General features: G+C 46.1%; 1 protein-coding gene across 1 annotated transcript in view; it reads left to right on the top strand.

Annotated features, from left to right (window-relative positions):
• The window catches only part of MRPS28 (mitochondrial ribosomal protein S28), an 86091-nt gene extending 84912 nt beyond the window's left edge, over positions 1–1179 (top strand). Inside the window, exon 3 of the mRNA XM_035317220.1 lies at positions 867–1179. Coding sequence (XP_035173111.1) covers positions 867–1020 — 154 coding nt within the window. The 3' untranslated portion in view covers positions 1021–1179. The remainder of the gene's footprint in view (positions 1–866) is intronic.
• The last annotated feature ends 11091 nt before the right edge of the window (positions 1180–12270 follow it).

Here is a 12270-nt window from a genome sequence, read left to right as displayed (position 1 = left end):
AAGGAAGGAAGGAAGGAAGGAAGGAAGGAAGGAAGGAAGGAAGGAAGAAGAACAATAAAATCTAAACCTGTAGGAAGGATGTTTCGTTACAATAGGGTTGTACAGCAATTCTGGGTTTTCTTTTTAATAATATGTAGTAAAAAGTTTGCAGATACTACCTCATTTTGGAGGAGGTCATAAGACAAGAAAAGTTATCATGCCTGAGGCCCGGAGTTGGGAATATAAACCAGTCAGCTGGTAGTAGCAATGTCACCAGTGATCCTATAATGGCTTGTCCTTCTCTTTAATGACGTGTTGCCAAGCAGATAATTGTGTGCATGATACCAGATGATACAGTAAAACATCCTTACGGAAAACACAAACAGTTTCCTATGTAATAACTACCCTTCATTGGGATCTGCTGTTATCTGCTCTTCCTTGGATGGGATTGCATCAACAAAGATTGGCTCCACGGCATTACAGAGTATGTCTCAGCACATCCTTGCACATGGTTATTAACATATATCAATTTAGTTTCTCAATCAACTGAGTGTGTAAAGCTTTTCTGTCTAGTATTTGTCTTTCCTTTTGGTGGAAGCTGTTTCAATGGCAAGTAAGGTTCGAAGAATACTATATGCATGACCGTAAATGGTTTTAAAAAGATGTAAACTAAACACTAAAGTTTTGGGGAAACTCAGAATTTAGTGTGTTTTTGTATCTGAAGTTCACTCTTTTAGTGCTGATGTGTTATGTTTCAGTCTTCAGTTCCATTACAATGTTTTTTATGGGGCTGCTACTTCAGTCTGCAGACAGGAGAGCAGCCATAGAAGATGCAAGCCTGTTGCTTAACAAAACTTACCTTTCCCCTTCTCCCCTTTTCTTCACAGCAAATACCAGAAAGGAACTCGAGTGCGCCTGAAACTGCTGGATCTTGAACTCACATCTAGGTTCTTGGGCGCAACAACCGATACAACTTTGCTGGAAGCTGATGCTGTGCTTTTAGGGCTTCTGGAAAGCAAGCAAACAAAGCAAAAGGAGTGAATTTCATGTAAATAAATACATTTTTGTGCTCTAGGACAAATTAAACAAATGAAATGCTCCCTCAGGAAGTAAATGAAAAGGTTTTTTTTTTTTTTTTTTTTTTTTTTCTGGTCGGCTATGTAAATAGTGAGATCAATAAAAGACAACAAGCACATCATATTTGCTTCTTCCCTTTTTTTTATTCACTCATCTTCCTAGCCATTTGCCTTTGTAATTAAATGCGGAAGGTTAACTAAGCTTCTTCAGGTAATATTAGTTTAATGTTTCCAAATTCTGGCTTAAAGAATTCCGGAGTTAGTCTTCCCATCCCCAAGGCATGTTGATCTAAGGCAGTTTACTTCCATGGAGGAAGTCCAAAGCCTTTTGTTGCAGTGTTCCTTCCAGTACAATGCTTCATGCAGAAAGGCAATAAGGGTTTCTGATTTCCAAGTTACAGTGCAGACTGTTTAATGCAGATATTGGTCTAGAATCTCTGTTCTAATACTTGATGCTTTTATCTCCATCTGCATTAAGTAATAGAGATTATTCATTCCTTTAATTTGAGCTCTTATTTCCAATGCACGTTAGTATATTTTCTCTGGTTATTAATTTAATTAAAATAAAAAAAAAGCTTACGACCTGTTTCAATGTAGTAGGGCAAGTGTAGGCCTTAGACTTCTGTAATTATAATTAAGGTAAATATACCGAGTATTTGAATGCACAAGCCAAGAACCATGCTATGGTGTTTTTGATATCAGAGAGCACTTTTTAATTTCTGGTGTATCCAAGTCTGAATTCTGCACAGTCATTTGTGATCTGTATGGTGTCTCGTAGATGTGTTGAGGGAAGGTGAAATTTGCTATTTATCCCACTGAATGACCAAAGAAAACCTGTTTAGCCTTAATATATTTTCCCAAAATGTAGGAATAAAATGAAATTATTAAGGTGGTACATTTTGTTTGCAGCGTAAGTCCAGCGTTAATGCCTTTCTAGCTATATCTAAGAATTTAGCAAAATGCACACTGGCTTTACCTTGTGTTACTCAATTCCACGAACACCCTATCTTTCTGCTGGAGCTTGCCACATGAACAGATGGAGGCCCTAAGGATGGTGTAGCTCCTTCTGTGTCTCATGGCTGGGTATATTGGTATTTCAGTCACGTGAGGGAAGAGGGGAAAACAGGTCCCTAAACAAGCAGGGTGCCAGAGAGACAGCTCCAGGCTGCCACAACTCATGCACCCCTTTCCTTGTCTGGATCTGAGGGATACTTGGATGAGATGGCATCAGAAAGCAGGAACTGTGAGCCATTCTGTTAAATTGTAGCTGGCCTGTGGGTCAGATTTGCCCCCCAAACTCTACAAGTCTTACGGTCCGACAGACTTCAGGATGCAAAAGCTTTAGTCTGTTTGGAGATCTTCTCCAAAATCTTTGTCATATCTCTTTCTATAAAGGTTGTCTTTTTCATGTGAAAGCATACAGGAGGAAAAGCAAAGCTTTATTACATAGGACCACAGTCCCTGTCACTCAACAGTTTGAATTTTCCTTATTCCCCTACTCAAAAGAAAAACTTGACAAAAATAACCCACAGAACTCCTTCCTTTGCCTGTTTGTAATACCAAGAAATAGTTGTAGTGCAGGCATCTGCTGCTGCAGTCTCCCAAACACATCTCATGCACGATCTGTCAAGAAGAATGTTTTAATATAAGGTATTTATTTGCCCAAAATACTAGGAGGAATCACATGGAAAATGTGTAATCATTCTGAAGGGAATGGACATGTTTTCACAGGTTGTTTTTATAGCTTTGCAAACTGAACTCATATTTCTGAAATAAGTAGGGATCCAAGCAAGAGAGGAAGTAGGCAATGTGAGCTGATTTTGTTGCTTTATTGCTCGTTCATCTCAGTGATCTTACTTAGGGGAGTTTGAACATGAATTTCATTAATTGGGATTTTACCTCCAGGTAAAGAGTTATAGTGCTACTGAAGTAGGGAGAGAAGGCCTTTTAGAGGAGCCAGGAGGGATTAAAAATTTCGGAGAGAAATCCTGTAAAGTGATCCACCTTATATGCTTGATCAACCTTAAACAAGAAGAATTTAGGAGGAAATAAATGTGTTCATTTGGGGGGTTGCAAGCTATGATGCTAAGATTTATTTCACAATAGTGTATCAAATACTGAATTTATCAGGCTTTAAAGTCCTGTAGCTGTAGGTATAAATACAAAAATCTGCTGAGAATTCTTAGACTAGTAGAAACAAAGTTAATGTGACTGCCAAAATCAGGAAATTTTCTACAGAGCGTGTTGTGTTTTCTTCTAAAGTTGTAATTTTGACCTACTCTGAAGGACTGATCAAACGATCAAAAATAACTACTGAAATTCTTTTTTGGATTATGCAGCTGAGAAGACATTTGGTGTTAGCAGATCTCAGTCTTTTCTCCTTGATCTGTTTTTCAGAGGCTTCTTTCCTGTAAGAGTCTCGATTTTTGGAAGTTTTTAAGGTTTGTTTTTTTCCTCCTAAAATTCCTGGGTCACAACACAGGCCCTGCTTCATTGAAGCGATTCAATTCTCCATTCTGTCAGATACGGCTTTGTATCATGCCTGCATCTCCCAATGACAAATTTGGCTAACCATGGCAAATTACAACAGTAGTAATTCACTCTTGGTGTAGTGTAAAATTGACACTCAGGGATGTGATGTGCAATGCTGAGAGGAGAGCATGAAATCCATCCTCAGCAGGGTAGGGCTGGCTGCCTCCTCAGCCTCCACATCTCCGCACAGGCCGCGGTGTGCTGTGTGATTTAGCAGCAAGCAGTAACGTTCTTCTGGTGTTCAGAGGGAGCCTCCAGTGCTCCAGTTTGTGCCCATTGCCTCTTGTCCTGACAGTTAAAGAGGCTGTAATCGTTTGCAGTGTGCCAAGGAGGTGCATTTTGTTCCAGTGTCCAACTGCAGTGTGTGTCACAGGACAGTGCCTGGCAAAAATCTCTCGTTCGTGTCAGGGAGAGAAAGACGCTGAGAAATCACACTGAGATGTCCCCACGGATGTCTTTAATACCAAAGGTATGAAATATTACCTGCAGCCAATTGGACAAGCATTTTTCTTCCAGAACTTTGCTTTCAAGCCCACAATTCCCAGCAACAGGCAACAGCACGAGTCTTTAAAACTGGGAAGTGGACAGGACCTGCCGCTTTTAATTCTCCTTTAACCTCTCCTGAGCTGCTGTTCTTTAAGTTGCTGCTACAGCTACTTAATTCCCCTCCCCAGCATTATCAGTTGGCTATTATTATTACTGTTTTATTATGGGGTTATTTTCTTGTTGCCTGAATGGTGGAAGGTGACAGCCGTGTCTCTGCTACAGCAGCCCTGGCGATGTGGTGGCCATGTCACAGCAGGCAGCCACCAGCTCCTGGCACCACCCTGGTGATGTGGTGGCCGTGTCACAGTGGGCAGAGCATTGGTGGTGGCCCCCGTCACAAAGGGGTGGGTGGCATGGCTGGCCCAGGAGGGGTGTCTCCTGGCCATCAGGGACACGTGAAACAGAGGGACCCGGAGAGGGGACGTGACCAGACCAGGACCTCCATCGCTCAACCAGAGCGGTGCAGCTTTCTACAAGGACATTGCTGGGCTGTGCGTGTCCCATTCGTGCTATTCTGTGAGTTGCTTACGCAGCTTTTTGCAGCTAGCTTTATATTTTACTAATGTAAACAGTATTGTGAGCAAATGTTGTAACCTCTTTTTTCATTTGGGGGGGAGGCTGTATGCAAATAGCAGTATTAGTACTGTCAGTGCTAGGTTAGTGGTTGGGCTTGATGGTCTTGGAGGTCTTTTCCAACCTAAATGATTTTATGATAAGATTCTATGGTAAGCTGTGGGCAGGTACGAGTGGTTGCTTATACATAACTCCAAATGTTTCCACACGTTTGGCTAACTGGACACCTTCTGGACCTGTAACTGGAGTGCCCGTGAACTTCACTCTACCCCACATCCACTTCTTGCTCTCCCCAGACACGATACCTGAATGTAATACTTTCTGTTTTCATAGATGTACGTATAAACAAAGTTAGCTTCCATGCAAACTGAATTAGCCAGTTTGGGTTTTAGATGAAGCACTATGGCTTCTGTGTTATTTGGGCTTTGTTATGAAGGCCTTAATTTTTTTCCCCAAAAGTTCAATTTTAATTTTTATTTTAGGAGTTGGACATCAAAGCATCTTATATGTACCTGGAAAACAAAATGGCTTTATTTCCATGTAGATTTGAAAGAAAAATGAAAATAGTTACACATTCTTTTGGTGACTGATGTGGTGTGACAGGACCTGGTCAATCCCCCAGGCTTGTCTGCCCTTTCATATTCCAGGCCTCCAGGTGAAGAGATGGGGAAAAAAGGAGATGCTGAAGAAATCAGGCCTGCTTGTCAAGAGCAAATTAGCATCTTGCCACCAAAGCTTTGGCACTGAACTCATATCTAAAGAAAAGAAGACTAATATTTTACTTTTGTTTAGGGCTTTCTGGAAAGTTTGGGTTCCTCTTCTTTTCCTAACCCTGTCACATTTATAAATGAGTCAATTTAGTGTTTAAGTTTTTCTCTGACATCATTATTCCCTTATGCTGTGAAAGCTTTTCACGTCTTCTGTTCTGCCTAGAGAGCGTTTCTGCTAGGTGCAAGCATGCACTCTACATGTGTTTTTTAGTAAATTATGCATTCTGGGGAAGTGTTTATCACATACGAAGGGTCTAGACTGCTCAAATGAGGCCATTACATTGTCATCTGGCCGTGACCCAAAACAAATATTATCCCTCCTGTGACTGCATTAGGCTAACAGCAGTAGGTTCTTAAATACTCCTAAGTGTTCTTGTTTCCTCCTGGGCTGTGTCCTGTTCGATCAGAAGGGAGCTGAAGCACTCTGCGCCGGGCTCTGAGGAGGAAAAGGGCCATTTGTTAGCGTGTCAGCCTGTCTGTCTGCCACGCGCTGCGCCAGACGCACCGCCGAGAGCCACGCTGCCAGGGGATGGAGGGATCCAGGGCAAACGCAGCCCTTCAGGTCAATGCTGTCATGGCTTGGGTAGACTTCTGGAGCTGGCATTGTATTTAAATTACATCTTTTCTATCTTGCCGGTGGATAAGGTGTTAATATAGGCCCAATGCCAAGTGAAAAACATACAAGTTTGGCTTACCAAGCAAATTTCTTATGGCTTATTTTAAAAAGCTAAGAAAAACCAATTTTGCATTACATGGTTTAGCTGTATAACATTAAACATCTAATTTGGTCCTAACTAGGCATATTTGTGCTCAGAGTCATCTTTGGAAATGTTACAGGAAAATGCTGATTTTTTTTCTCTCCCATCTTTAATGAGAAATACTGGAGCTATGGAAACTACCTGCTTGGTTAGATAGCAGTTCCCCTTGGTTAGATAGCAGTTCCCCTTTAACTGCCTCTTTGTCACACAACAGCAGCTCGGGCAGTTCGCATCGTCGCTTTTCTTCTCAGCCTCAGACCTGGTTTGCATTTAAGATGTGACACACACGGGAACTTACGTGTTATTTCATGGTCTCAGTGCAGTAGCACAGAGAAGAGAATTAAGGGCTTAATACTTCTATCACCAGACAGAGGAGTTGTCATCTTCTCTTTAAATGACTAAGCTGAATACAAATAAAACACAATACTAACCAAAGCTGAAGGCCAAAATCCAATGTGCCGATTACCAAAACATACAGCTGGAAACATCAGAGAATAGAGTTCTGGATACGCCCTGACCTGCCTCGTGGACGAGTGTATGAGCATCATGTTGGACATCTTTGAATGACCGTGGCAACTGGAAGAACTCCCTGGGGACTGGAGGAAAGCAAATGTCACTCCTGTCTTCCAAAAGGCCAAAAGGAGGAACCTTTGGACCTGCACATGCTGTGGGCCAACTGTCTAGAAAGTGGCTTTGCAGAAAAGGCCCCAGGGGTCCTGGTGGGCACCAAGTTGAACACAAGTCAGCAATGTGCTCTTGACTCTAAGAAGGCTAGTGGTGTCCTGGCTGCATCAAGAAGGCATTGCCAGCAGGCTGAGATAAGAGATCCTTCCTCTCTGCTCAGCACTGGTGAGGCCATACCTGGAGTGCTGGGTCCAGCTCTGGGCTCCCCAGTACAGGAGACACACGGACATACTGGGGAGAGCCCAGCAAAGGGCCTTGAGGATGATGAAGGCATCGAGCACCTCTGATATGAGGAAAGGCTGAGAGAGCTGGGACTGCTCAGTCTGGAGAAGAGAAGGCCAGGGGGGATCTCACTGATGTCTTTAAATACCTGAAAGGAGGGGCCAAAGAGGACAGAGCCAGGCTCTGTTCAGTGGTGCCCAGTGCCAGGACAGGAGGCAATGGGCACAAACAGGAATGCAAGAGGCTCCCTCTGAACACCACAAAGCACTTTACTGTGAGAATGACAGCTAAACTGGCACAGGTTGCCCTGAGAGGTTGTGGAGTCTCCTTCTTGGAGATCTTCAAAAGCCACCTGGTCCTGTGCAACCTGCTCCAGATGTCCATGCTGGAGCAGGGAAGTTAGACCAGCTGACCTCCACAGGTCCCTTCCAACCTCCATCATCCTGTGATATGTTGGCACTTTATTTCTGATGCCGCTCTGTCTGAACACTGCTGCTTTTCATTTTTCCAAGTTTTTGAACACTTAGAACTTCTTCTAAACACCCTGACATGCTCCTGAGCAAGGCAGGTACAGTCTTCCCTTTAGGGTCCAGTCACTAAATGGCTGCAGGGAATCAAGGTATTCCAGAGGTGGTGAAGGTAGAAATTGGTACCTTCTGCATAGCCTTGAGGCTGGCTTGCTGTTTGTTCAGCATGGCCTTCACTTGTCCTGCAGTGGAAGTGCAACTGTGGATACTGTGTATGGCTACTGATATCTTCCACTTCCACTACAGCTATTGTTCCTCTTGGTTTATTCCTACTGCATATATGGACAAGCTGGGAATAGGTTCAGCCATACTTGGATATCCTTAATTCAGACTCCCACGTGGTGTGGTAGGGGTGTGCATCAACATGGCACTTGGCTTCAGCCACACCAAGAAAAAGGGCAGTTTTGTCAATGTGGCTTCTTGCAGCTGGCACGTCTGTCCTCCAAGACTGTTGTGTTAGTGGTGGTGGCCCAAGGACTCATGTTCAGATGCCCTCCCCTGCTGATCAGTGCTAACTCCTGTCTTCACCACTTCCCTCCCTGCATCTCCCCATCCACCAAAGCCTATGCATGAGCTCCCATGGCTTGGTGCAAGTTTGTGTGGATCCAGCTCTTAGACTGCTTTAAGTGACACAGAAAAAGATGTTTAAACAGGCCTGGTGTGGTTTGCTGAGAGAAAGGCACTGGCTTGTGATTTCGTTCTGCACTGCATGGAGCATTAGGTGTCACTGCCTATGACTGAGGGGCTCACTGGTGACTTAGACTCATGTTCGTCCCCAGAAATCCCACCACTGCCTTCGTCCTGGCATTTGGGAGACAGCCAGGAAGGACGTGCCACCCTGAGGCCTGCTGCGAGGGCATGGCAAGAGCTGGGTGAGCAGCCGGGAGGCAAACACCGAAGCTGCAAAAGAGCAGCGCCGGCTTGAAAACCTCCCTCCTTGCCCTTTGCACCTCAAGCCGCAGCCCCTCTGCGTGCTGCACCCCTGGGGATCCGGCGTTTCATTCACCGGCCGCAAGGCTCTGAAAAAGGTCCCTGTTCCCAATTAGCCCCACCGGTCACCCGGCAAACCGGCGGGTTAAACCGAGCTCGAGCAGCAGGCGCAGGGAGGCCGGGGAGGCCGAGCGCGCGCGCCGGGGAGCCCGGGGAGCCCCTGTCTTTCAAGGGCGCTGGCCTCTTTCAAGCAAGCAGCGGCGCGCTGGGTTCTTGTGTGAAAAACAGCCGCCACAATGCTGGAGTCGTAACCTCCTCACCCCTGACGGCATGGGAAAGTGCACTCCTCAGCTGTTGGTTATAGAAAGGCTGCTGTAGTCATGAGAAATGTTCATAAAAATGCGGTTCAGGGCCTGCCCTGCTACTCTGCGCTTGTCATCTTGCCTATCAAGCTGCCTAATTGGAAAATTGGGCTGGCCTTAATTTAGAGCCCTGAAAGTTCATGCCAATAATTTCCCAGAGAGTTTTTTTTTTTTTTTTTTTCTTTTAATAAAAAAAAGTATTGTTATAAATGGTTTCAGCACATTGGAAATCTTTATTTATTAAAAAAAAAAAAAAAAAAAAAAAAAAAAAGGAAAGCTCAGATCTTCCATGTCAGATAGATCCTTTGATTTCTGTATGTGAAGTATCATCGTGTGCCATGTGCGCGATCACTCACACACCCCTGTGAGCCCCCACTGGTTTCACAGAATCACAGAATAGTCTAGGTTGGAAGAGACCTCCAAGATCACCGAGTCCAACCTCTGACCTAACACTAACAAGTCCTCCACTAAACCATATCCCTAAGCTCTACATCTAAACGTCTTTTAAAGACCTCCAGGGATGGTGACTCAACCACTTCCCTGGGCAGCCTATTCCAGTGACTAACAACCCGTTCAGTAAAGAAGTTCTTCCTAATATCCAACCTAAACCTCCCCTGGCGCAACTTTAGCCCATTCCCCCTCGTCCTGTCACCAGGCACGTGGGAGAACAGGCCAACCCCCACCTCGCTACAGCCTCCCTTGAGGTACCTGTAGAGAGCGATAAGGTCACCCCTGAGCCTCCTCTTCTCCAGGCTAAACAGTCCCAGCTCCCTCAGCCGCTCCTCGTAAGAGTTGTTCTCCAGAGCCTTCACCAGCTTCGTAGCCCTTCTCTGGACTCGCTCGAGCACCTCCATGTCCTTCTTGTAGCGAGGGGCCCAAAACTGAACACAGTACTCGAGGTGCGGCCTCACCAGAGCCGAGTACAGGGGGACAATCACTTCCCTGACCCTGCTGGCCACGCTGTTTCTCATGCAAGCCAAGATGCTGGCCTTCTTGGCCACCTGAGCACACTGCTGGCTCATATTCAGCCGACTGTCAACCAATACTCCCAGGTCCTTCTCTGCCAGGCAGCTTTCTAACCACTCATCTCCCAGCCTGTAGCTCTGTTTGGGGTTGTTGCGCCCCAGGTGCAGGACCCGGCACTTGGCCTTGTTGAAGTTCATACTGTTGGCCTCAGCCCATCGGTCCAGCCTATCCAGATCCTGCAGAGCCTTCCTACCTGTCGAGCAGATCGACACACCCACCTAACTTGGTGTCATCTGCAAACTTACTGAGGGTGCACTCGATCCCCTTGTCCAGATCATCGATGAAGATGTTAAAGAGGACTGGCCCCAGTACCGAGCCCTGCGGGACTCCACTAGTGACCTCGCACTGTTCCTCATTTGACTGCGCACGTTATCACGTACACGTGTAAGTGTTAGCGTGTTGTAATCCCCTCTCGGAGCCTGACGCCCTGCCTGCTTTCTCCCCTGCTGAGGCTGGGTCACGCTGGAAGCAGCAGCAGGGAGAAGCTGCCTTGAGGGTGTAAGCAGTCCCACACCTGCCCTTATGGTGAAGTGACGCTGATCCCGAGTCCTGTCAGGAGGCCCCAGATGGCTCCCATGGGAAAGGACAGCAGGATCTGCCCAGTGGGTTGCATCCTCCTGAGCAGGGTTCAGCCTTGCAGTTAACCACATCCATCTTGCTGCAGTCTGCATCTTTGAGGTTTCCTTTTCAAACTATTCAGATCACACGGTGAAGTGCTGTGGATCTTCACTCTCTGCCCGGATGCTGTCCATCTGAGACCTCCAGTGGGTTGTAGGCCACACACCAAGACCCTCAGACTGTCTTGTTCATCCTCAGCTCTTGGGATGAGGAAGAAAGGTTTAAGCTGATTCTTATTTTGCCTGTGTCGACAGGCGCTGTGTGCTACGAGCAGCTGGGTGAGGACACGCAGAGACGGCTTGGCAGGGTGTTTGCACTGTTCCTGAAGTCTGCTCCAGCCGTGGGCTGGGAGCTGGGTGGCTGACGAACCCTCTCGCCGTGCCTCTTGGCAGCGGTAGGAATGGCCAACGCTCACAGCGGGGACTAATGCACGACTTGATAAATCTGTTAGCCCTTCGGATTTGTGTCTGCTGCTGAACACTGCACACACAAAGCACATGAGCAGGGGAGGGTTATATTTAAGATGATTTTTGAGGTCAATGTCTGATGCCTTAAGACAGATGCAGTATGCTAAGGCCATGGCACAACCTCCCTGGGCTCTGCTGAGCCATCTGAAGAGGCTGCTGCTCTTGTAAAATTTCTCTGTTACTTCCCCACTCCAGAAACTCACTCCTGGGGGAGTTTCCAACCAGCCTTGACCCAGAGGGACCTTGCAGTTTGTAATGTTTAAGGCTGTTTTTTTCTGGATGCTGGTTTTGGCAGGGGTACTTACAGGGTGGAGGGAGCATCTGGCATGACTTTGGAGCAGTTCCCCCTTCATCTGCAGAACAGTGCTGCTGAGAGCTGGGGCTGACGATGCCCATGTGTGAGACTACCAGGCACAGCCAGCAGCAGGTTGCAACCCCAAGGTCAGGATTTGGCAGGTTCAGACCTTTTCTTTTGGTGAAGTAAGGTATATGTGTGAGTGGAATCCTAAGTCTTCATTTTCCCCTAAAATCATTGCCATGCAGAGGTTGGGGCTGAGATCTAACACTGGCATAGAAAGAAGGGTTCTCCTAATTAATTGACGCCACCAATTACAAGAATGATTTTCCTTGAGCAATCCTATCCATCCAAGCTGTGACAGCCCAGAAAACCTTGGCTTAGGCTCTGGCAAGGCCGTGAAACTTAATTTTCTGTGAGTTACCTTAATGTCAATACAGCTTTGCACATTTCTGTGAGTGACCAACAAATCAGAAGGGAAGCAAAGACTGGACTTTGAGAGGTGAAACTCAAAACTTTAGGGTAAAGGAAAATACAGGTGACAAAGTGGAAACATAAGAAATAAACCTCCTGTTCATCTTGGCTTTATCCTCCCTTCCTGTAGGTGTGCAGTGTTGATCTGAGCGTGGTCCCTTGAGCAACCCAAGTGTATAGCATAGAAATGTGCGCAGATATAGTAGCAATGGGCATGGTTACTGGGTGCACAAAATAGGATGTAAAAGGCATATTTCAATTAAACAGAAAGAGAAAAGTGTGCGGCTGGCTATGCCACAGCAGCTCCTCTGGCAGCACCTCGCTGTGTCTCCTTTCAATGCTGTGGCAAGATGCAGAGCTTGGCCGCATCCCTCTTGTAAGAGGGCCAGTTGCAAAGTCCCTGACCTTAGTTTGGATGCCTGGCCTGGTGG

Source organism: Oxyura jamaicensis, chromosome 2 (assembly GCF_011077185.1).
Source record: "Oxyura jamaicensis isolate SHBP4307 breed ruddy duck chromosome 2, BPBGC_Ojam_1.0, whole genome shotgun sequence".
Lineage (NCBI taxonomy): Eukaryota > Metazoa > Chordata > Aves > Anseriformes > Anatidae > Oxyura > Oxyura jamaicensis.
Note: the sequence above shows the minus strand (reverse complement) of the source record. Positions and strands in the feature narration are given on the sequence as shown.